The sequence below is a fragment of the Elephantulus edwardii genome, unplaced genomic scaffold (assembly GCF_000299155.1).
Source record: "Elephantulus edwardii isolate Elephantulus edwardi_28Jun2011 unplaced genomic scaffold, EleEdw1.0 scaffold00088, whole genome shotgun sequence".
NCBI classification, from domain to species: Eukaryota; Metazoa; Chordata; class Mammalia; order Macroscelidea; family Macroscelididae; genus Elephantulus; species Elephantulus edwardii.
Window position 1 is genome coordinate 11,249,802 of NW_006399838.1, and position 26,798 is coordinate 11,276,599.

Below are 26,798 nucleotides of genomic sequence, written 5' to 3' on the forward strand. Positions count from 1 at the left end.
TACACTTCTGAAAGCTGGATAATGAAAGAAGATCAAAGAGGAGTTGATGTCTTTGAATTGTGGTGTTGGTGGAGAGTGTTGGATATATTTTGGACTGTCAAAAGGACAAGTCAATACATTTTGACAGAAGTGCAACCAGATTGCAAAGATGGTGAAATGTTGCCTCACTCACTTGGGACCTATTTTCAGGAGAAGTTAGACCTTGGAAAGAGATATCGTGCTGAGAAAAATGGAGGGTCAGAAGAAGAGAGGAAGGTCTTCTAGGATCCGGGTTGCCACAGTGACCACTATGAGAAGGACAGGGATGGTGACGATGGTACATTGAAGGGCAAGGCTCAGATCTCTTGTTTGGAGGGTTGCTATGAGTGATAACAAAAAGGAGCAATAATAATGACAACCACATAGTAACAAGTATAGCCTTTCAGCTGGACAGACTCATAGCTGACCCTCCACTGGGTTTTTGAGGCTCACGGGAGACTGCTCATCTTTTCCTGAGGTGTTGTGGATGGATTCCAAACTTTGGGTTTTGGCTTTTCGATTAATAACACAAACCTACAGACTACGGCCTCAGAATTCCCTTTGTAGGAATAGCAATGCCAAATTTTCCCTCAAAGGGTCGAGACAAAATATGAGTGTCTATGGAAACGTAGGGTGGAAATGTGGCCGAGTGATGTTATAAACTGGTGATTGAAAAGAATGTGCAAACGTTGCAGCAGTTTGGAGGTCATCACCAAGCTACCCTACTAGGAACAGATCTGAAACTTGACTTATCATGCACCATCGGTAGGCTCTCCACCATGGCCTAGTTGCAGTCACTGCGTTAATCTGTCTCATTCAGGACCTTCCTCTCATTCACCGACTCGCTGCCTTTCCCACTATGGTCCCCTCCTGACAACATACCCTAAGGGTTTGAGATGAAGTTTCACCATCCTTCTTGAAGGAACACCGTGCTTATATTTTTTTCCAAGAAAGATTTATCTATTCTTTTGACAGTCCATACGCGGGATAGTCAGGACTCTTCTCCAAGAACACAATTCAAAAGCAGCAATTCTTCGATGTTCCTTATGCATTGATCACCATTCAGGTGCATGCAAAGCACCTGAAAAGACCATGAATTGGATCCAGCGCACATCAGTCTTTACAACCTTGACTGTTGATCACTGTGGCTGTAACATAATGGGTATGAAACGTTGAAAGGAAAACAAATTTCTCTGCAAACTTTTACTCAAATTATACTAACAAGAAAAAAATAATTCAGACCGAGAACCTTGATTAATAGATGATTGTTGTTAGGGAACGCCGAGTCAGTTCTGACTCTTTCGTAGTGATCTTATGCCCAACAGAACAAAGGACTGCTTCGCTCCTGCCGCCCTCATAATCCATTGCTTTATTTGATCCCATTGTTGCAGCTCCTGCATCGATTTATCTTCGTGACAGTCTTTTTCTATTGTAGTGGGCTACTTTACCAAGCAGTATGCCCTTTCCAAGCCTCTACTTTCTCCCGATGACATGTCCAAAGTTTCATCATTTTTGCATTTAAGGAGAGTTTTCCTGTACGTCTTTTAAGACAGATTTGCTCACCCTTCTTGTCTGCCCAGATTATATTCAATATTATTTGCCAAAACCATAATTCACATGCATCAATTTTTCCCCAGTATACCTTATTTATTGTTGAGATTTCGCATTCACACGAGGCTATTGAAAATACCTCGGCTTTGGTCAAACGCCGCTCATTTCTCAAGGTGGCATCCTTCAGAGATCTTTTAGAGCAGATTCGTCCAACGGAATATGCCATTTGTTTCTTTGGCAACTGTTTCCATGAGCGTTAACTGTTGATTCAATTGAAATGGGATCCTTGACAGCTTTGATCTTTTTCTCTGTTTCTCATGATGTTGCTTATTAATCTTAGTTGTGAGCATTTTCATTGTAATAATGTTGAGATGTAACACACCTGATCTTTGTAAGTTTTGAGCTTCATCAGGAAGTATGTCAAATCTTTATTTTCTGCAAACAGGGTTGTGAATTTGCATATCTCAAGTTTTTAAGGAGCCTTTCTCCAATTCTGATACTGCCCTCTTCTTCCTTTAATCCATCTTCTCTGATTATTTGCTAGGCATAGAGATTGAATCCTTATGGTGAAATGATACAAACTTAACGTATCTTCCTTTATTTTAAACCATAGAATTTTCCCTTGTTTTATTCGAGTAACTGCATTTAGGACTATGTACAAGTTCTACATGAGCACAATTAAGTATTCTGTAAACATTTTTCCCAATTAAATGCTCCACACAGCCTAATGCCTTTTAATAATTAAACACAGGTAAATATCTCTCTAGCATTCTCTGTGCTTTTACTCAAGACATATCTGAAGTCAGTAATGATATTCCTTATTTAAAATCCTTTTATGAATCTAGCTTGAATTTTGAGCAGTTCTCTGTGGATTGAAGCTCAACATCAAGAAAACAAAGATTCTGCACTGGGCTGATTGGCAGCATCGTTATAGATGGTGAAGAGATTGAGATTCTTAACAGCTTTGATTGGCTTGGCTTCACAATCAACACTGTTGGTACCAACAGCTAGGAAATCAAAAGATGAATTGCACTTGGAAAGTCTGCTTTCAGAGACTTCTCCAGAGTACTGAAGAGTAATGATATCAGTATAGAGACTAAGGTGTGCCTGGTATAGGCCATGGTCTTTGCAATTATTTGCTATGCATTAGAAAGTTGGGCAATGACTAAGGTTGAAAGAAGAAAGAATGCCTTTGAGTTGTGGTGTTGGAGAAGAGTATTGAATTTAACATGAACTGCTAACAGAACAAATAGGTTTGTCTTGGAGAGGACGAAAATCAGGTTGCTCCTTGGAGGCAAGGATTCTGAAGCTCTTTCTCACATCCTTTGGGCATGTTGCAAGGAGTCCTTGGAGAGGGACATTAGAGAGCTTGGGAAGGTGGAGGGCCAGAACAAGCAAGGCAGATCCTGCATGAGAGAGACTGACTCGGTGCCTGGGGTTATGGGGCTTGGCATGTCAGAGACAATGAGGTTGGCTCAAGATAGAACAGGGTTCAGAGCTGTTGTACAAAGGGTCACTATGCGTCACAAGCATCTTGACAGTACATAACAATACAACAACCACAACAACTCTGTTTATGTACTGTGCTAGCCATTTGGTAAAACAAATATAAAATTAAAATTTTATATTGTTTTGTGTCGTGTTAGCCTGCAGGCTGTTTTTTCTTTAGCGATTAGTTAGTTAGCTGGCTGTGGTCTCCAGCTACCTTAAGTGAAGACACATGCTCTTGAAAAGCAGCATAATCTTGCAAATCAGCAGCAGCTGTGAGACTGCGATAGGTGGGAGAGTACTTCCCACACTGAGCGGCAAGTCTTGAGGGGAGCCAGACTTGAGGTGAGCGGGGCTTCTGGTGGTGGCGAGACCCTGGTGAGAGTGAGACCCTGGTGGTGGAGAGACCGTGGCCTTACTGTGTACAAACGGTGGCAAGGAGTGACCTGAGATTTATCGCATGTGTGCTGGCTACAGCTGGACTTTGCCGCTCTTGGTTTTCTTGAAGGAAGGAAAAGCTGCTTCCTGAAATGCAACCGGAGCCTGGACTAACTGAGGCGTGTGCCTTGAAACTGTTGGGCTAAACTCTGGAGTTGTTTTGGGTGATACTGTGATATCCTTTGCCTCCCCCACTCTCCAACTTTCGTCTCTAATAAACCCCATTGTTGGTGCTGTAGTCGTGAGTCTGTGAGGCAGCAACAAATAATGAAACTCAGCTGCTGGGTCTCTAGAGGCATCACGGGGCTGGGCTCAGGGCTTCTGGTCTGCCTTCTGCTCTGGGGTGATGAGGCTCTGTTATTCTCACTCCCTCTGGTCCCTTCAGAGAGATGCTCATGGTCTCATGCCTCTATGTCCCATTTCCCGCTTTGTAGACAATCTGCATAAATAAAAATTCATGTACATTGTGTTTCAGTCATGTACATTGTGTTGAACATAATTGTGTTAATTTCATGTCCATATATGATGTTTTATAAAATTAATCACCACAGATCTATGCTCACTAACACCTTGTCTTTTCAGGTCCTCATTGGATCTATCCTAATATCCACACTCCCTTCCTCCACTCTCCAAACTCTGTGACACAGTGATTCAGTCCTTCAACACCCCTTCCCCCAGCCACTGTACCATCTTCTCCTTCCCTCTTTGGACCTTTAATCACATCTTGCTAGCTATCCCAAACATTCCTCTAGGTCATATAGCCCTGGTGTGTCCACTTGCCACACAGCGGTCACTTGTGGTTGCTGTGAGTCTGACCACTGTGACACTGATGTGTCAAATGGGTTAATGTTTGGCTACCCATGGTGGACAGTTTTGGGTGAAACTCCCCAATTAAAACAAGCTTAGGAGGAGGAGCGGCATCCATTCTGTAACAGCTTGCCTCCAGAAACCCTATGAACCTGGAGAAAGGATGAAAGACACCCAAGTGCTGAGGACTCTCCTTCATAGGGTCGCTCTGAGTCGGCACTTATCAACAACTAGCTATCCTTCTGTTTTTCCAAATAGCCATTTTTTTTAAAAAATGTATTATTATTAATTTTAATGGACATTTACAGAGACTTAGGGTTTCCATTCATTCATTGTTGCACTTTTCTCCCTGCCTATCCCATCCCCCCAATTCACTCTTCTCTTTGAAAAAGAAAAGAAAAATTCTTTCATTGTTATACAATCCCTTCCCCCAAGTCCATTCCACTATGCAGCCTTCGTTATGGACTCCTGTCATGACAATAATACCTAATCACATATTCCTTTTAAACAGTTCTCTCCCTCATCTGTTTCAATGCAGTATACATAATTTATTCCATCTTTCTCAGTCTCCCCCCAACCCCGATGTTAGTCCCATTTTATGTCACTATGCAGTATTTTTAAATCATTTTCAGCCAGAGTTTACTTGTGATGTGATATTGTTCTGTGGTTTCTCCTTTCTTTTGGATACTTTTCTTGGAATGGTTATGAATTTATATTCCTCAGTTGGTTCCTTAGCACTGCTCCAAATTTCTTGATGTGAAGTAGAGAAAGCTTTCCATGTTGCATCTTTCATTTGATTTTCATTTATTCTTGGAGATTTTTTTTTGCCAATTTCTTCAGTGTAGCTTCCTCTTCCTCCTCTAGTACTATCAGTTTGATCATACACTGCCTTCTGAAATGATTGAATGATGTTATGTGCCGTCGAGTTGCTTTGTTACTCATAGCGACCCTATGTACAAGAAAAACAATATATCTGAAAACATTATTTGGTAATTTTATGGGAAAGACCTACATTTCTATAAAGTAGAAATTTTATTGAAACGAATATAATTAAATATTTCCTTGAAACCATTGAGTATTATTTTTCAGAGAGAAATTTTCCTAAGTCTCTTTAACTAAGTTTCCTTAACTTCACTAATTATCTGTTATGGATATAGCTTAATGTAGAGAGTGAAGAATAAGAACTCATGTTCAAATAATGTTAGTTGCTATGTAGGTGATTTTTGACTCGTAATGACTCCATGTGACAATAGATCTGTCCCCTAAGGCTTTCTAGGTTGTAATCTTCAGAAAAGCACACCGCCAGGTCTTTTCCCTTGCTTTTGATTAGCAATTGAGTAATGAATCATTGTACAGGATTTTAATAATAATTTAATGTAATGATAGCCTTCTATGCAAATTATCTTATTGCAGACTCATACAGACCCCAAGCAATATTATGAATCAATTACAAATTCAACAAGTGTTATGTAGCATTTTCACATAAAAACCAGATTCTAAGTGTATTAGTATGAGTTGAAATGCAAATGTATAAATTAATAGAAATGTTAAAAATAAAATATAAATAGCATAAATGTATAAAATAGAAAATCATATCTATGCAAAAGGACTCAGATAAGAATCATTTTTCTATTTGATACTTAATATAATTGTTGTTGTTATGTGCTGTTGTGTTGGAACTGACGCAAAGCTGACCCAGTGGGTTTTCAGAGGCTCTAGATTTCATGGGAGGAATTTGCAGATCAGGTGCAACTCCTTGCTACTTGACCACCAGAACTCTGTTAATATAACAGAGAGTGAGAAATTACAGCAACTGAAGAATAATACTCGATGGCACTTAACAACAGCAACAACAAGAAAAACATATAACATCAAGCCCCTGTCTCCATTTATTTTTTTTAATTGAATTTAATGAAAGTTTACAGACTTAGGGTTTCCAGTCATTCATTGTTGAACTTTTCTCCCTGCCCACCCGTTCCCCCCAATTCACTTTTTCCCTTGATGAGTAAAAGAAAAACCTCTTTCATTACTACACAATTCCTCCCCCCAAGTCCACTGCACTGTGCGGCCTTCATTCTGGACTCCTCTCATGACAATAGTACCTAATCATATATCCCTTTTAAACAGTTCTCTTCCTCATCTGTTGCAATGCAGTATACATCTTTCCTCCCCTTCTTCTTCTCTGTCTTCCCTCAACTCCATGTCAGTCCTGTTTTACAATAGTGACCCTATGCAATATTTGTCCTTTTGTGACTGAGATAGTCACTCAGCATAATGTCCTCCAGGGTCATCCACTTAGCAAAGTATTTCATGAGTTCATTGTTTTTCAGTACTGCATAGTATTCCATTGTGTGACTATACCAGAACTTCTCTATCCATTCATTTGTTGATGGACACTTGGGTTGTTTCCAGCTCTTTGCTACTGCGAACCAAGCCTCAATAAACACGGGTGTGCATATATCTGCTTGGGTGGTGGTTATAGATTCTTTAGGGTAAATTCCCAGAAATGGAATTGCTGGCTCAAATGGTATTTCTATTTGCAACCTTTTGAGAAAGCGCCATATAGCCTTCCCAAGTGCTTGCACCCTTTTACACTCCCACCAACAGTGAATAAGGGTTCCAGTTTCTACACAACCTCACTAGCATTTGTTGCTTGCTGTTCTGTTAAATTTTGCTATTCTGACTGGGGTGAGATGATATCTCATAGTTGTTTCGATTTGCATCTCTCTTAGAGCTAGGGATTTTGAACATTTCTTCATGTGCTTGTTGGCCATCTGAATGTCTTCTTTGGTGAAGTGTCTGTTTATATCCTGCGCCCATTTTTCAACTGGGTTATTTACCTTTATCTTCTTGTTTTGTTCGAGTATTTTATGAATTCTAGACATAAGTCCCTTGTCTGACGTATAATTTTTGGATGAAACAGCTGGACTCTGTAAATCGGGGCTCTTGTTTCTGGTTGTGGATCTGTGTGGATTGTGTGGTTGTTTTTATTTAAGCCTCTTGTTTAGAGTCAATAACACCTCCTAGAGGACCTTTATATTTATAAGTTGTACCTGAGGGATTATGTTTTAATGCCTTGTTACTATAGTTGGAGGAACTATGTCATATAGCACTTTGGTCAATTTGCTGTGCTGAGGTAATCTGGATTTGCAGTGACTCAACCTTGTGCCATTGGGCTCTCAAATGCCATAGGTGTGCCAAACACCATAAAGGCTACCCATTGTGAGCAGTGTTGGGTGGAGCTCCCAGATTGATTTAGGTTGGGAAGTAGGAGTGGCATCCACTCCCTAAAGCACATGCCTCTGGAAATTCTATGAACTTGGAAAAACAATAATAGTTATAGAAAATATTAAGCCTTTTGTTCGTAGGGTTTCTATGAGTCATGCTGAACTCATCGGCAATCAACAACAACAAAGGATAATATGTAAAATCTTTAAATTAAAGAATAAACTTCTTTTCTTGTGAATTTATAATTTGCTAAGAAGTCTGGAATGAAGATGTCTGACTCTACACATATTCAGAGAGAGGCAATAAAATGGATCAAAGCAGGATGGAAACCAGTTAGTTACTCACTCTGATTCATGCCAATATTGTGCATATGAAATCAAGGTGTTTTGGGGGACAGGGAAATTTCACTGTCACCAGGCTTACTTTGAAGAGTTGCCTATCTGGGCCACTGATGAAAAAAAAAAAAAACAAAACCCAATCCTAAATACATCAACATGCACAGTCACTGTTACATTGTACACTGGAAATGAAGAGCTGCTAATCATAGTGGCAATGACTGTTCAGCTGAACCTGGTTGTAGAATCTTCTACTCACATCTTCCTAACTCTGAGAATTCTCTTGGAATTACTTAATTATCCATTCCTGGTATGTAAAAGCAAGTTCTGAAAATTAATAATTATGCATAGTCTTAGAATTCCTCCCCCCCACCAATTAATTTATCTGAATCTGCAGAGAATAGTTGTCTATTAAGTGACTTGATTTGTAGACTTTATAATCTTGAAATCACTTAGCAAGAAATAAACATTGAGTAAAAATATACTGTACATATGTCAATTTATCCCTTATGCTATATGCACATTTACTTATTAGTTATAATAACAATACTGACAGTCATATTTTATTATTCATACTTGGAGTTGAAATAACCAGGGTTATGGCTTAGAGTTCCAGCTGCACTACCATTTAGCTCTCTAACACAGTCTGTAATATGTATCGCGTGATAGCGTGAATTAATTAACCCTAGGACAAAGGAGAACCCTGATAAAATGAGAATTAATAAAAGAGAATGCATTTGTGCTTTTAAGCTTGTAACAAAATCATGTATTTTAATTGTGCATTTAACTAATATATTCGAGTTTGCTTATAATAAAATTAATACATATGGACATATATTGATCAAAGCATAATGATTATTAAAATGAGGTTGGTTTCTTTTAGTTAAGGTTGAACTCCAAAATTTTAATAGAAAGTGTAGCAAAACATGATTTTGTCCTCAAACTTAACCAGAAAAATAATGAGTGAGCGACCCATAATGAAACTGTCAGGGATATCGTATAATTAGACTTTTTTGATCAAATTTTGTAAATTTGTTGGATTCCTCATTTATTCTGCTGGTAAATATTAGCATTAAGAGTGAGCAGAGACTTTTTGTAGTTTATTTAAATTACTTTCAGAGAAGAAAATGTGCTCATAAGCTATTTGTGATCCCACATTCTCAAATGGAAAAAAACCCTTCTACAAAATGTCAGAAAATGCCTTAGAAATAAAGAGGAATTATCACAGTAGTAAAAGAAAATATGGCACAATTGTGTTTTAAAATGTTCTATTAAGGGCATGATTGTATGTAGTTAGAAAAGATTCACCCTACTGTTAGGTTTGCAAACAAAATTTGCAGTTTGGTCTTAGATGAAGTCCATTTCTTTGCAAAAATTTAAAATGTAGGTCACTGAAAATTTTCCATCTACCTAAACATTTAGAGGCAAAGTAACAAAGATAAAATTGATGAACCTTTTGAGTAGTTGAGAGGGCTAGATAGAAATTATTTCTTGGAAATTTAATTACTTATAAGCAGCTCTGGTGACCCGGTGGTAAGAAGCTGCACTGTAATCCTAAAAGGTGATGTCAGAAGTTCAAATCCATGACTTGCTTTTCTGGAGAAGGATGAGAAAACTCCTCTCTTGCAATTGACTGTCTCTGAAAACTCACAATTTGATTGCACACAACAAAAACCAGCTATTAAATGTCTAATCACTGAATCACTGGACAAATCATATCTCAACCTTTATAACAAATCTTATGACTGAGATTCCTATCCCCATTTTACAGATGGGGGAAACCACACCTTAAAAAGAATTCGTTTTTGATTTACACAACTATTGGTGCAACCAAGATTAAACCTACATTTTTAATTCTCTGTCATTTTCTGCCTCTCAATTTGTGCTAGCAATCTTGACTCTACTTTGAGGTGGTAGAAAAACATAAATCTCGCCGAGCTAAAGAGTTGATCAAATAAGCTGTGTTTTATGGGTGAATATGTTGTCTCTGTATTAGTGTCTCAATAAAAGGTATCTTGTTCTTGGATTAATTGCAATGGGTATAACTTGATCCGCTCGCCTAATCTCATTTTGAGCATCCATCTATTTTCTCTAAATCACTATATTATTTTCCATTTACTGCTGTAACAAAGTAGTGCAAATTCAATGGTTTTAAAAAACATAAGGTGATGATCTTACTATTTTGGATGTTAGAAGTCTTAATGGGCCTTCTAGGACTAAAACCAAGATGTGTCAGGGTTGTGATTTCTCCGAGGCTCTTGGGGAAACCGCTTCCTTGTCTATTAAAACATAGACGCTTCCAGCACCCCTCAGCTCTTGAGCCTACATCACTTTTACGTCTGTTTTTAGATCTCTTCCCCACCTCTCCTGACTCCTCTTTCTTCCCTCCAAAGACCCTAATTATTAGGACATAAGCCTACTTGATAATCTAGAATAATCTTCTAAACCAAGAGATTTAATCTAATAACATTTAACCCTTTTTAACAAGTAAAGTAACATATTCAAGGGTTCTATGATCAGGACATAGATGTCTCTGGAGGAGTCATTTGTTTGCCTTCTATAATCACTATGAAACTCATGTGTTTCTATTAGTGCAGTGGTGCTAGGAACCAGCCCAGGCATCTCTGTGGTTTTGAAGATTATTGTATTTGAATTGTGGTGCTGGAGAAGAGTCTTGAACATGCCAGGAACTGCCAAGAAAATGAACAGGTCTGTCTTGGAGAAGGTGAAACCAAGGTTCTCCTTGGAGGCTGGGATTTTGAAGCTCCGCCTCACTTATTTGGGCACGTGGCCAGGAGAAATCAGTCCTTGGAGAAGGACATCATGCTCGGAAGGATGGACAGACGGCGCAGGAGAGGAAGACCCTGGATGAGATGGATTGATACAGTGACTGGGGCGATGGGGGTTGGTGTGTCAGAGTTGTGAGACTGGCTCAGGACAGGGCAGGGTTCAGACTTGCTGTACATAATGTCACTATGCATTGCAGGTGACTTAACCAATAACATTCTAGGACAGGTTTGGAAGCAGGAGTGGCATCCACTTCCTAATCAACATGCCTCTAGAAACTCTATGAAATGTGATAAATGTCAGTAGTTGTAGAGGGGCTTCAGGTCTTTTATTCATAGAGTCACTATGAGTGGTGCTTGACTCAAAGGCAATCAATAACAACAGCATTGACAGTCATTGGGGATGTTGGTATTCAGTCCTCTCACTTTCTATTGCTCCTAGTATAATGAAGTCTGTTAATAGATTGATCTATCAACAGTCTGCATTATGTAGATGACACAACCCTGTTTGCTGAAACTGAGGAGACCCTGAAGCACTTGCTGAAGAAGGTCAAGGACTGCAGCCTACAATATGGATTGAGGCTCAATATCAAGAAGACAAAGATTCTCACCACTGGACCAATTGGCAGCATCAGGATGGATGGTGCTGAGATTGAGATTGTTCACAGCTTTAGTTTGCTTGGCTCCACAGTCAACATTCTTGGTGCCAGCAGCCAGGAAATTAAAAGACATATTGTGATGGGAAAGTCTGCTGTTAGGGACCTCTCCAAAGTACTGAAGAGCAATGGTGTCTCTCTGGAGACTAAGGTGTGTCTGATACAGACCATGGTCTTTGCAATCACTTGTTATGCATCAGAGAGTTGGACAATGACCAAGGAGGATAGAAAAAGAATTGATGCCGTTGAGCTGTGGTGCTGGAGAAGAGTATTGAGGGTACCATGGACTGCCAAGAAAACAGAGTCATCCCAGAGAGTGTTAAACCAGGCTGTCCCTGGGAGGTAAGGATTCTGAGGCTCCGTCTAACATACTTTGGACATGTTGTAAGGAGGGACCGGTCCTTGGAGAGGGACATCATACTTGGGAGGGTGGAGGGACGGCGCAGGAGAGGAAGACCCTCTATGAGGTGGATTGATTCAGTGACTGAGGTAATCGGGATGGGAGTGTTGGAGACAGTGCGATTGGCACAGGACAGAGCAGAGTTTAGGGCTGTTGTACCTAGGGTCGCTATGAGTCTCAAGGGACTCGATGGCACATAACAACAACAACAATAATGTTAATAGGAAGTCAAAGACATGTTTTCCTCTCTGCATTTTGATAGAATTGGAGCCAAATGGGGCCACTATTGAGTGTGGTACAGTGTTCTTGTGCATGGCATTCATTGACACATGTTTGTTTTTTTTATTTTATTTTGTTCTTATTTGAAGCCCACAGAACCAGACCAAACCATTGCTATGTCCAGAGAAGAATTTGTGGAGAGGATGAAAGAGATTATTGGTTGGGGCACACAGGAAGACTATCAGAAGCTCTTTGACAAAGTGGATGTGGCCCGAGATGGCTTCATTAATTGGGACAAGCTGACCTCATTTATACTTTTAGCGCTCTATGAAAAAGATGAACGCGCCAAGGCCACTGTGGTTCCCCAGTGGAAGGCTCTGGAATTCCTCCCAGTGAAACACAAGGACACCATCCAAAAAATTATTTTCTTAAAAAGTTCCAATCGTTATCTGACTATCAGCAAAGAAGGTTTCTTAGGAATCTGGGGAGACAATTTAAAGCTGCAAGAAATGCTTCCTGTCACTTCAGATGCCACCAAGCTCAAACATCTGTGGGTGACAAGTCTTGTTTCTCTGGAAAATGTGAACAAGGTACAAAGTCTTTCTGAATATATTTACTGCTCGTGAAAGGGGGTGGCATGGTGCGGCAGGACTCCTGATCAATGCACAAGGTGAGGTCTGTCAGTGACAGAGCACAGTATCACTCATGCCGACTCACAGGGGTTGCAAGGTGAGCCAAGTAAGCTACTCCATTGCCCCAGGGATCCTCTTGCGTTGTTTCTAAACGACTCTGCGGGTAATGATTCAGATTCTTGGTTCTGTCCCAAATGTGGTCCTTCCGTATTACCAGCTAATCAGACCTTTGCCACTCTGTTTTTGCAGCGCGATCATGGATCTATATGCAGAGATAAGAGGCTATTACAGTACATAGCACAGATCAATGCAATTAAGGGTACAACTTAATAGATTTTGATCACTGCATTAAACCTGCTCTTAGTGCTACAGAGGGTGCACCCACTCAGTGCAGATATTTTCATGTAACTATTCTTTTCTCAGAGTTTACTGAAAGTAAAATAATTTTATGGGGAAAACATCACTTAAGTAAATACCCTTATTATTGAAATTTTATATTACACAGAAGGTAAATTTTTATTCTGAAAAATTTCCAAAGTAATATTACCAATCTGATGTATCCAGTGCACCCAAACTTTGATCGTTTCGCATTCAGGATCAAACTTGTTTCATGAATATTTCCCCCTTTTTAAATTCCAGAGCATCAAAGAATTTCATATGGAAATACTTGAGTACTTCTTAAAGATTTTTAAAAACCATAAACTAATAATAATTCTCTTATAACATCCCTAGTGTCACATATGAAATTATATTAACATATTTATGATGATCTTAGAATTTCTAAGTTGTTTGAATCAGGGTTTGAATAAGGTCCAATCATTGTGAATGGTTTATGTCTCTTGTTCCAAAAGTATTGTTCTACTTATTAAGTCGTCTTCTTGTATTTTGCTTTTGCAATTGATGTTATTTTTAGAAATTAACACCAATACTAAATTGAAAGTTTTCTCAACAGTTTCCTCACACTCTAGATTCTATAGACTGCCTGTATATGAGTTTGTTTAATGGATTCATCTATTCCCAGATTTTCTTTCTTATATATTCTGAGTAGGTGGTTGTGTGTTCTTCCACCAAAGGTATAAAATGCCTAAATCTCTCTATTTTGCAGTGTGACCAGTGGCTCCTGGTTATACTCAGATCCACTTGTTCACTATTGGTTGCAAGATTATGACATTATAATTTCTTCAGTCTCCTCTTCCTTTAAAAGCAAGAATACCTGTATAGAATACTTTTCAAATATTTAACTATCCTGAAGTACCAATTACATAACATGGCAAGATAAATGCCAAGATCTTTAATTTATGAGTTTTAAACTTCTGGATTGATTTGCTAATACTCTCTAAAGATGAACAGTAAGAACAATTACTCTTATCATTACAAACTCATGGACTTAAATATATTTGATTTCAATCCACTGGGTTATTATCCCATTCTAAAGAAGTCTCATCTTTGGAGAGTGGAAAGTAACTTTAGCCAGCTTCCGAGATTTTGGGCCACAATACTTGCAGGCTTTGGAACCTTTGTTTCCCAACTCTATTGGTACAAAGGCTGCATAGAGACTGAGTCTGATCTCTACTAGTTCTACAAAGGAGAAGTGCCCCCACTAAAAACATCCGTGGTACAAAACTTGTCCCTATAAGGTTAAACATGAACCCTCACTCTGCTGCACCTATTGATACTAATTACTGGCTGGGCCCAACACTGGTTGCAGAAGTTGTGGGATTTGTTTTTTAATTTTTAATTGAGATTTTCATGAAACTTTATAGACAACTTGGATTTCCATTCATTCATTGGTGCTCATTTTCCTCCCTGCCCACCACTTCCCCCAGTTCACTTTTCTCTTTGATAAGAAAAAAAAATTCTTTCATTGTTATACAATCCCCCCCAGCTCCCACTCCCCCAGTCCACTTTAATATGCAGCTTTTATTCTGGACTCTTGCCATGCAAATAATACCAAATTCTATATTCCTTTTAAACAGTTTTCTTCCTCATTTGTTTCAATGCAGTGTACATTATTTATCCCCTCTCTTCTCAGTTTGCCCCCAACCCTGACATCAGTCTTGTTTTAGAACAGTGGCTTTATGCAGTATCTGTTCTTTTGTGACTGAGATATTTCACTAATCATAATATCCTCCAGGGTCACCCATTTTGTATAATATTTCATGAGTTCCTTGTTTTTCAGTACTGCATAGTATTCTATTGTTTGACTATACTAGAGCTGCTCTATCCATTTGTTTGTTGATGGTCCCTTGAGTTGTTTCCAAATCTTTACTATTGTGAACAAAGCAGCAATAGTCATGGTTGTGCAGATACCTGCTTGGGTGGAAATTCTAGTTTCTTTAGAAGATATTCCCAGTAGTGGAATTTCTGGGTCAAATGATATTTTTATTTCCAACTTTTTGAGAAAGCCAATACTGCCTTCCAACAATGGATGCACCATTTTACACTCCCATCAACAGTGAATAAAGGTTCCAGTTCCTCCACAACCTTGACAGCTTTTGTTGTTTGCTGCTCTGTTGAGTTTTGCTGTTCTTACTGGGGCAAGATGATATCTCATAGTTGTTTTAATTTGCATCTCTCTTAGAGCTAGGGATTTTGAACATTTATTAAAATGTGTTTGTTGGCCATCTGAATGTCATCCTTGGTGAAGTGTCTGTTCATATCCTGTGCCCATTTTTCAACTGGGTTGTTTACTTTAATCTTGTTGTGACACTCATGTATCCTATAAGTTCTGGATATATCTCTTATCAGACATGCCATTACCAAATACTTTTTCCCAGTCTGTGGCTTCCCTTTTTACCCTGTTGGAGAAGTTTTTAGATTTGAGTCTTAGAAGGTCCCATTCATCTTATTTCATCCTCTCCTTGTTGGTTGTAGATTTTTCAGAATGCTTGGAAGACTGTTGAAGTTGTGGATTAGTGCTCCTCCAAGCTTTTCTCTAATGAAGTTTATAGTCCTTGGCTTTAGTCCTAGGTCCCTGATGCACTTTGAGTTAGTTTTTTGTGAGGTGTGGGTCTTGCTTGAGTTTTCTGCGGATGGTTTTCCAATTTTGCCAACACCATTTGTTAAAAAGGCTGTTGTTTCCCCACTTAACTGATTTCATCTCCTTGTCAAAAATCAGTTGACCATAGGTAGATGGCTTGATTTCTGGGTTCTCAATTCTATTCCATTGAGCTATGTGTCTGACATTGTACCAGTACCATGCTGTCTTGACTAATATGACAGTGTAGTAGGATTTTAAATCGGGGACCGAGATGCCTCCTACCTTGTTTCTCTTTTTTGAGGAGTGCTTTGCTTATTTTGAGTTTCTTTCCATTCCAAATAAAATTGGAGATTGCGTTTTCTATCTCATTGAAGAATGGAATTGATATTTGTATTGGGATTGCATTGAATGTGTACATTGCCTTTGGTTGTATTGTCATTTTTACAAAATTACATCTTCCTACCAAGACCAAGGTATATTCTTTGATTTCTCCAGATCTCTTCTTGTTTCTTATAGTAATGTGTAATTTTCTTTGAGTAGATCCTTTGTGTTGTAGTTGGATTTACTGTTAAGTATTTAATCTTGTGATTACCTATTGTGAAGGGTATTATTTTCTTAGCTCCAGCTCTGTATTCTCTTTGTCACTGTAGAGAAATAAAATTGATTTTTGTATGTTGTTCTTGTATCCTGCCACTTTGCTGAATTGGTCAGCTACGTCCAGTAGTTTTCTTGCTGAGTCTTTAGGGGTTTCTAATTATACTATCATATAATCTTCATATTGCAAAACATTGTTGTTGTTTCTACATTAGGGTTTTTTAATATATATTTTTAAGTGGGAAATATTATACTTTGCCACCTGGAACCATAAGGAATAATAATTATTATCATTAGCTTCCTCTGTGGTAAAGTCTGTTCTTTTAATCTTCTAAATATCATTACATCATTTTAAGAAAGAAGAGACCAGGTCAGGTGAAATGGAGTAATATACCCCAGATCACAATATGTAACCAATGGTGACAAGGATCTGTAAGTTGAATAAGTGTGACTTCAGAATCTCTGCTTCAGAACCTCTGCATCCTTCACAATGACTGTTGGCACTATTTCCAGTTCCTACAAACTTAGAAATAATGCCTAACTTGTGTGCATAAATTATTTTTTTTATTTTTATCATCAGTGTATTGTTATTTCTGTGTCATATCTGTGCTTTGCCCTTTGGTTTTTCTTTACAGAATTTAGGACTAAGCCTTCACTTTTTCTTTACATTTACTTAAGTAAGGTTGCCTTTTTTTTTTTCATTCAAATGTTTTTATTGTATAGTGACACAAAATAAATGGCAGACATTTACATTGTCCATTTTTTTAAATTTTCATGTATGTATGTACCTGTGCAAAACCACATTTAATATATTAAAACTATTCATCACCCTAAAAAATGTCCTTGTAGCCTTTTATCATCTCTCCCATCTTTCCTCTCCACATCTCTGTTCTGGTAGCTACTTTCTACCACTATAAATAATTTTGCATATTCAAGAGTTTTATACAGTTGGCATCATCCAATATATATTCCTTTGTCTGGCTTAATGTAGAAAGATTATTTTGGGATTCATTTATGCCATTAAAAATACAAAGAATTCATTTTTTAGTTTTAGTGTAGTATTTATTCATGCTATGCATGCATGGATATAACATATCCTGAGTAACACTTGGTATGATTAGTTGATTAGTTTCTTTTTTGTGTTAATTTTATCTATTTTAACAGATGTGTTTTGCTATCTTGCTGTAGTATTAATTTGAATTTTGCAAATTATTTGCATATGCCTAATACTATTCATCTTTCCTGTGTACTGCCTTGCTACCTGTCCATCTCCTTTGGTAAGCTGTATATTTAAATTTTTGTCCATTTGAAAAAAATATATTCTGGGCATAAATATTTATCAAATAATTATTTGACAGATACTGTGTCCTAGTCTGTGTTTTGTCTTTTCATTCTCTTGAAAATATTTTTCATCATTTAACTTTGATAATAGTTCATTGCCAGTGTAGAGAAAAGCAATTTTTAGATAGACCATGATCTTGTATAATTATCTATTAGCATCATTTAAGGAATTTATGAGTTTTAATTTTTTGTATACTTATTCTCAAACTTATTTCAGTTGAGTAGGAAGTAACTTGTAGCAGACCCTGAAGAGGATTTTTAGGGTCTGTAAATAGTATGAGAAGAGGGTGCTTGTCTTTTTTTTGAGAAGGAAATGGTGGATTTGAAGAGTTGGTTTAGACTTGGCAGCACAACTCTACCGACTGCTGCCAGAACTTCCTGAACATTCAGTTTTGTGCCATCAAGCTGGAAAGGACCTCTAGCTGACCCTCCAACCAGTTTCAGAGGCAATAAATTCCATGCGAGATGCCCATCTTTCTCCCACAGAACAGCTGGCGCATAGGAACTATATACTTTTACATAGGCAGGTTAATTCTTTACCTCTAAAGCCACCAGACCTCACTATGTACAAGATCATAATAACTTTTATTATAGTTTTACTTGTTCCTTTCCAATCAGGATGCCACTTATTTCTTTTGCTTATAATTGGTCTGTGAGCACCTTCAATACAATATTGGATAAAAGTGGGGAGAGCAGGTATCCTGTCTTTTCCCCTGATCTCAGGGCAGGGGGAAATATGTATAGAATCTTTCTCTTCATGGCAAGGTTCTGGATTTTGATTGTATTATTTTGTTTTGCTTGGAATCTATAGATATGATGGATTATATTAATGGATTTCCAAATGTTGAATTAGTTTTTATTTCTGAAACCTATTTTAATTGATCATAAGACTTTTTAAATGGCTTATTGAATTTGCTCTGCTAGTGTTAGATGTATTTTGCTGACTGACTTGATTTCCTTCATGTCAAAGTATTTTCTAATTTCCCTTATGATTTCTTCTTTGATTCATTGGCTATTCAGGTGTGTATTAAGTTCCATCTATTTGTTCATTTCCAAAATTTCCTCCCGATAGTGATTTTTAATCTCATTCCATTGTGTTAGTTCAAACAACAGTAACTAATTTTTTTTAATAAACAGAATAGTACGTTAAACACATGAATTAACTAATTTAGTGAAATATGTTTTATTACCCAGTAACTAGTCTATGCTGAGGAGTGTTTCATATGCATTTGAGAAGAAAGCGAATTCTCTTGTTGGAGAAAAATTTTATCGATGTCCGTTAGACTTAGTTCTGTGTTGTCGATCTTAGGAGCCATAGAGTTGACTAAGTCTAATAGTACAACGTAACAAACTTTGTCTGATCCTGCACCATCTCCACAATCTATGCTGTGCTTAAATCCATTGTTATAGTCACTGTCTAAATCCATCTGGGTGAGTGTCTTCTCTCCTTCACTGACTTGACTTTTCCAAACACGATGTCCTTTTTCAAAGACTGACCTCTCCTGAGAATGTACGTAAAGTGTATGAGATGATAGATCTTGTTTCTACAGAGCACTCTACACGTCTTCAAAGGAAGACTTGTTTGCTCTTTGGGAAGTTCGTTGTATAGTCAATATTTTTCACTAATAACCAAAGGCCACAATTCAAATCCTATTTTGGTCTTCCTTTTTCAGCTTTCCTATGCCTATTAAGCAATTGAAAAGAATAGGACTTGGGTCATTATACACTTTATTCTTCAAAGAAACATCCTATTCTTTAGCAGTTTGAAGAGGTCCTTAAAAACATATTTTCCCAGTTAATAAGTCATTTGATTTCTTGACTGCTGCTTCCATGGACGCTAATGCTAAATCCAAGTAAAAGGCATCCTTGATACGTTCAATATTATCTCCATTATCATGATGTTGCCTCTTGGTCCAGTTGTGAGATGAGATATAATCCATATGGGAGCCTAAAATGACCTTTGCTATTCTTCAGCTCCAAATCTTCTATTCTTTGGCTGATATTCAAACTAATCTTTCTATTTATTACTGAAGATGGAGTGTTATTCAACTGGATTTTCTCCTTTCATTCTTTACATTGGCCCCATGTGTGTTGTGCTCTGTAGTTAGAAAAAGAATATTGTTTCTATTTTAATGTGCTGTCAAGTGACTTATAGCTGACCACCAAGTGGGTGTTTGGAGGTAGGAAATCACATAAGAGATTACATTATCACTAATAACATTACATGTAAATGGATTCATCACTTGAATCTAAAGGCAGAGTTTAACAGCATACTATTTTTTATTTTCTATATTTTTATCTGTAAATGTACAGAAACATTGGTAGTTGTAGAACAGAGTTCTCTACAGAAATGATGTTAGTTATAGAACAAAGTTCAGGTCTTTTGTGCAAAGTTTACTCTCAGTTGTATTCAACTTGATGACACTTAACCACTGCTATGTGAAACTAGTGCTATTATAGCGGGAGGAACATTCTTCCACTTTGTTCATCACTCTTTGTCAGTGTGCTGTCTGAGGTAATCTGGGTTTGCTGTGATGCTGAACTTTGTACCACTGGGGTATCAAATACCAGAATGGTTTCCCAATGTGGACAGCATTTGGTGGAGCTCCCAGCTGTAAAACAGGTTTGAAAGCAGGAGTGGCATCCACTTCCTAAACCACATACCTCTGGAAACTCTATGAACTTGAGAAATGACTATAGTTATGATAGATATGACTTGAATAGTATTAAGCTTATTAAAACTAGTCTATGATGTCTTTTAAAAATTATTTTCCTTTAATTTTGTTTAAACAAGTAATATATAGCTGCATAATGGACCACATTTTCAATAGGATTGACATATATAGAATAAAAACCCCTCATCCTTTCCTACCATTTTCTCATATCTATGCTTTTTTGTAGCTATAAACATTTTTGAATATTTGTTTTGATATCTTTCTAGAACTTTTTATGGACCAAGACATACTATACACACACACACACATAAATACATATACTTATGCAGATATGTGATTTATATGAAAATTGTATGAACATTTTAATTATGTTTCTCAATAAGGATATATATTTTATGAACATATTTAAGTATATAAAATTTTTATTCTTTTAAAATTTTTAAACCTTACAAAATGGTGTATTATAGTAATGATATATTAACATATTCAAAATTTCCCGTTATATTTTGTGATCAACAGTGCTGAATATTTTATATGTACATGTCATATCATTTGACCATTTGCACATACATACGCGACCTCACCAAGGATAAATCTCTGTAGATGGATTTATTAAGTCTCACTGCGTCCACCAGCTGCTGGGCAGGAGAAAGATGGGCTAGCTTCTCCGGCAGGGATGAACGGTCTCAGAACACTGGCTTCAGGGTTGGCTATCAGTTGGTTCTGACTTGCTGGTAAACAACAACGTATATTTACATATTTTTTTTTTGAGAAATGCACATCTACACTTCTAATAGGTAGTAATGACTGTTTATGTGTATATACTCAAACTTTTATTAAAGCCGAGTAGGTCTGTATTTAAATTCATTGTTAAAATGATGTGGACAATATATCCTTATTATGCTAACAAACAACAAAATTAAAAAAATCTCCATCACTTAATATATTGAGTAGTTTTTAAATGGTAGATTGCTATTTGTATTTTCTGTGCATTTCCTATCACATTTTTAGCTCATGTATTATTTCCTATTTGTTAGAATGAGGATTATCTGTATTTAGATAAACAATTGTTTGCCTATTTTACATGCATCAAATATCCCTGCCTTGCTCATCGACTGTCTCAAGTTTATGCAAGCTGTCTTTATAAAAGAATATTTTTATGCTGTCAAATAATTTACTCTTTTATATAACTTCTAGGATTTGTTTGTTTAGGAAGTCTACTTAAAGAATGTTTGTTTATCCGTTTTATTCTGTGAAAGCCTCTGCTTGCTTCAAAGGACTTTGTAAAGTTTCTGTGTCTGGTGTAGCTGTGGGCCTTGTCCTTCCTGAATGCCTCCTACTCTTTTATGGGTGGAAGCAGTGGTAGGTGTGTTGAGTGGTGATAGGGAAAAAAAACACATACACCAAACAACCAAACAAACCATATTTGAGTGAATTTACCAGGAAATGTTTCTTCTTGGCTAGAGACCAAAGTTAGAATAAACACATTTGTACCACTATATTACGCTTCTGTGATATTGTTAAGAGCCCTCAGAGAAAAGAGCTTTGGACATTATTTCTTAATTACTTTAAGCTCTATTGTGTGGGTGTGGGTTACCATCATTCTCTTTCTTTTTCCTTCCTCCCAATAAAGCCTGCTACGAAGTCAGAGCTGATGATAAATGTTGCATGTCCACTTTGCATATTGAATCCTTAATCCGTCAGAGATGTTTTCTAATTTTCTATTTTACTCTGCTACTTTAGATAGCAGTGGCTTTTACCAGTAAAGAGATTTGTTTCTATGATCTGCTGTCTAAAGAAGAATTTCCTTGTCAATACAAACTCCAAGGCCTGAAAGCAACACCAATTTGCATGGATTATTGGTATGACCCTCTTGATGCCAATGAGTCAATTCTTTCTTTTGGAGACCTAACTGGAAAGGTACGTGAGAGTTGGCAAAGGCTAAATGCAGTGAATTTAATCAACAAACTGGAGTTCAAGACAAACATTAAAATGTAATCACTGGAGCTTCTTAACTGAACTACATTATAGTTTACAAACTCACACATTCTAAACAAGGAAGGGGAGGATTGGGTATTAAGAAAAAAAAAGTCTTATTGTACTATTTTTGGTTATGTATGGTCCTTGTTTCTCATTTAGAAAAAAAAATTGCCAAACTTTTCTACAATCAAATGCTTAATGTATTGTTGTTTTATGCCTTCTTGTCAGGACTGACTCCTAGTTGACCCTTCAGCAGATTTTCAGAGGCTGTAAATCACACTGAAGGAGATTGTCTTGTCTTTTTCCCACAGAAGAGATTTGAATTGAGTGCCTTTGGGTGGATAGCACAACTCCTTACCGACTAAACAATCAGAGTTCCCTGCTTAATGTACTAGATCAGAGTATTAAGAAACCCTTCAAAATAAGTGTTTAAACTTCTTCATAACTCTTTGAATTAATTTGTCTGATTTCCATTTATAAGGCCATTCATTTATGTGGACTTTTTGGAACCAACCTCCCACAGAATCAACGTGCCCTGTATTGTGTGACAGAACTGTGCTAAAACCTAGATATCAGATAATAATTTCTGTCTCCTCAAATTCACTACAGGGAATTAGCAAAATACTGCTTACGTAAATGACACTAACTTACGCCTGTGACTTTTGAAGTAGTCTGATTTGAATGACTTCTGTATTTATGACAACATTCTTGTATGTCTGTCTTTAGTGACCAGTATGTTTAAAATCCATTATTAAGCTGCCTTTGGTAACTGTTTTGCCAACCTTGTAACTTTTCCCCTTTCTTTTAAGATCTCACTTGCATTTTAAAAATAAAACTGTAAAATCTATTTTAAGTCAATGGCTAAGAACAAACCCCAGTGTCACGAAGCCAATTCTTGATGACCCTCTGTTAGGCTTCTAAAGTTGAGGGATGCAGCAGCCAGTGGATTTAAATTGCTCAAATTTCAGTTAATGATCCTATTCTTATATTAAAAATAACCCTCAAGGGATCTCTGGTGGCCTAGTGGCAAGAAGCTGCACTGCAATCCCAGAGGTACGTGGTTCCAATCTACCAGATGCTCTGCTGGAGAAGGAGGGGCAATCTCGTCCTGTATCAGTCAGATCCAATTTGACAGTATACACACAAAAATAATAATAATACAAAAATTTAAAAAAAACCCAACCCTCGAACTCGTTGCTGTCAAGTTGCATCTACTCATGACTGACCCTTTAGTAGGTTTTTCTGAGGCTGTAAATCACATGGGAGAGATTGTAGATATCTCTCTCTGAGTAGCTGGTGGATTCCAACCACGTGCCTTCAGGCTGGCAGTGCGACTCCCTTCTCAGTAGGCCACCAGAGCTCCCTGTCTTTACCTTACACCTCCATTCTTTTTTATTTTGGTGGAAATATTTATTTGCTTTCTACGTCGGTCAAATGACTGGTGGATAGTAAAACTTGTAAACAGACAGATGCAACCAGTTCTTTCATTAACACATACGGCAATTTCACAATAAACACATTAAAAAAACTCTGCACTTTAGGGAAGCTGCAATTGCTACAACCTGAGTAACCTTTTTATTTTTTAATACTAATTTATGCACAAACTTCAAATGCGTTGTTTTCCACACCAGAAACTTCTCATTTCCCTCACCCCTCACCCATCAAATTGTACAAATGTACAACCTCACAATTAATGCCCCCACATCTCCTTACCCATCTGCTTCCACCCTCCCCCTGCCAGCTTGAACAACATCATTAATCTTAACAAAGAATTTCATTGAAAATTGATGGTTCTTGTGTTTACTTATTTTTTATGTCTCTGGCATAGGTTTACGTGATTTGTTTCACCTCGGCCTTGATATCCTTGTTTGAGCGTCCTGCTAATGCTTTTGAAGGGGAAGATAGCACAGTGACCATCAACTGGACAGAACTGCTCTCTGGGTATCACAAGTGTTGCTACGTATTAGCGCATAAACATCATTGTGGAGATTGGGTCAGACAAGGTACTGAACTTGAACAGTCTCATGCTTAGGAAAAGACACCTTTGACTCTTGTTTTTATAGTCTTTATTTTTTGGTGGTACCAAGAATGAGGTTTATTAGGAAAGTAAGCTGGAGAGTGGGAGAGGCAAAGAATCTTGCCTATGCAAGTCCAGGGTTTAGTCTGGCAGTCCCAAGCCCGTTTAACAACAAAACACACTTGCTTAATTAGGGAAAAGTCTTGGTTTCAGTTCAGTAGTTAAATCCAAATTATCCAGCATGGTTTGTCTCAGAACAGTTCTAAGTCAGCTTCTCCTTCTATCATCAGGCAAGAACAGCAAAACCTTTAACTGTGGCCTTTATCTTGGGGCTCCTCTGGTTGCACCTTGCTAATTTTCTCCACAGCAATGCCACAGTCACCCCACCACCATCACCATGGTCTCACCAGGATCTTGCTGCCCAGTGTGGCAAGCACTCTTTCTCTTATCCAAGTCCCACAGCCAATGATGATGAAAATGTTTCACACAAAATGTTTGAGTCTAGCAACTTGTATTAATTGGTTCTCAGGAGGTTTTGCCCATGCTATTCCCTGAACACTGGCAGGAATGATTTCTTTCTTCCTGAAATTTATGCTTCATACAATTCCTTCAAGTGAATTTTGCACTTAAAATCTCTCAGGAGATAGGAGAAAGTAGTTGCATAATCTATTTAATGTCAACCCAACTCGAATCCTTCTAATCTTATTTAGTCACATTTCAGGCTTCCTAATTAAAGCATTTAGCAAATTCTCTCAAACTCATTCTTTTGTTTTCTTTAGGTTCTTTTGCAAAGTATATTAGTCTGACTTGTTTAAGAAAATTGGACTCTTGGTGTTTTTTTTTCCTTTTCTATTTTGCTTAATGACTAAATCTCTTCCTTTAGATTCCTTGTGAAGCAAGGATTGGGCTATATAAAACAATATTTGAAGAAAATAATAACTTTTTAAGACCCAGTCACTAATATTAAATTAGGGAGCTATAGGAGCCTGGTGGTAAGAAGCTGTGTTGTAATCCCAAAGGCAAGTGGTTCAAATCCACCAATTCCTCCATGGGAGAAAGATGGGCACTCTCCTCCCATGCAATTTACTACCTCTGGAAACCTGCTAGAGGACCGGCTATGAGTTCTAACTTGACAGCTCACAACAACAGTAACAATAATTATTAATTTGCTAAGAATCTGAGAGCTAAACAGAGAATAAAGAAGGATGGAAAAAGAAGAATATATGCCTTTGGACTCTGGTGGTGAAGAGTGCTGGGTATCCCCATGGACCGCCAAAAGAACAAATGGAGGTGTCTTGGAGAAGGTTCAGCCTGAGTGGCCCTTAGACTCAAAGATGATAAAGCTTCATCTTCCATACTTTGGGCATGTTGCTGGGAGAGATTATTACTTGGAGAAAGATGTCATACTTGGCAAGGTAGAGGAATGGCCAAAGAGAGGAAGACCCTCAACCAGGTGGATTGACACAATGACTGCAGCGATGGCCTCAAGTGTGTCAGAGATAGTGGGGACGATACAGGCAGCACAGAATTCAAATCTGTTGTTCACAGGGTCATTAGGAGTCATACTCCATGGCACCCAGCAACAACAACAACAACAACAACAACAATGAATTAACTGGGTGGGGGATTGATAATTCAGTTATAGAATTATTGTTCTGTGTGGGAGACTCAGGCCCAGCAAGTGACCCTTCTCTGTAGCCATCGCCTGTTGCTGTGGTGCTGATCTGATTTCAGTGGGACTTCCAGACTTATCCAGATTAGGACACAGCCCTGGCATTCCACTTGTGACAATCAGCGAAGGAAAAGGCTGTGGATCATAAAAACGTCCACTGGCGATTGATTAAGACGCTGGTGTAGGACCAGGCAACATTTTGCTGCTAAGCAAGGATTCATACACTCGGTGGTTAAAATCGAGTTAAGCGGTCGCAGCAGACACCTAGTTTATATAAAATGAATATGAGGATTCAAAATCAAAATGTCCAATATCTGAACTGGTTTAAACACAAAGTCCTATAGCAATTCCCCTCCACCCCCCACCCCGCGCCATCCCCTTACTTCTAAAATACATTAAAGAAAGCCCACTGAAGAGAATGGTAATGAAGAGAATTGTCATATCATAGGACTACTTTGAATACAAAAGCCCTGATGGTATAGTTGTAAACATACTCAATGGCTAACCAAAAGACTGGTAATTGGTACTCACTAGATGCCTGCTTCTGTAAAGATTTACAGCTTTGGAAATTCTATGCGGCAGGCCTCCAGGGTATCTTTGAGCAGAAGTAACTTTTGAGTCAGAGGTAAAGAGGGCTTTACTTCTAACAAACGGACAAAAGCACACAAAAATGTACTCCATTGTTGAATTCATGTTAACTTTAACTTCTTTGGGCTTTAGGAAGCTGTGATTAATTTTTTTTAATCCATCTCTAAACTCTGATTGTCCTACATTCAGAACTGGCTCATGGCTGATTCACCAATCAGTTTCTGAGGCTGTAAATCACTTGAGAGGAGACTGTTCATCTTTTGGCTGGTGGATTGCACGGTATCCACCAAATGAAAATAATATCTTACATAAATAATTAAAGATTCTGTGTTTTACAGTATTAATTATACTAATCTTTGACTTTTTTATTCATCTTTTTAAGTATTTTAATTG

The 26,798-nt window shown here is 37.7% G+C and overlaps 1 protein-coding gene across 1 annotated transcript in view; it reads left to right on the forward strand.

Moving 5' to 3' along the window:
* WDR49 (WD repeat domain 49) overlaps positions 1-26,798 on the forward strand; it is a 199,406-nt gene that overhangs the window by 27,329 nt on the left and 145,279 nt on the right. The window contains exons 2-4 of the mRNA XM_006890389.1: positions 12,076-12,516; positions 21,892-22,068; positions 23,957-24,131. Of these exons, the coding sequence (XP_006890451.1) occupies positions 12,076-12,516; positions 21,892-22,068; positions 23,957-24,131 (793 nt within the window). The remainder of the gene's footprint in view (positions 1-12,075; positions 12,517-21,891; positions 22,069-23,956; positions 24,132-26,798) is intronic.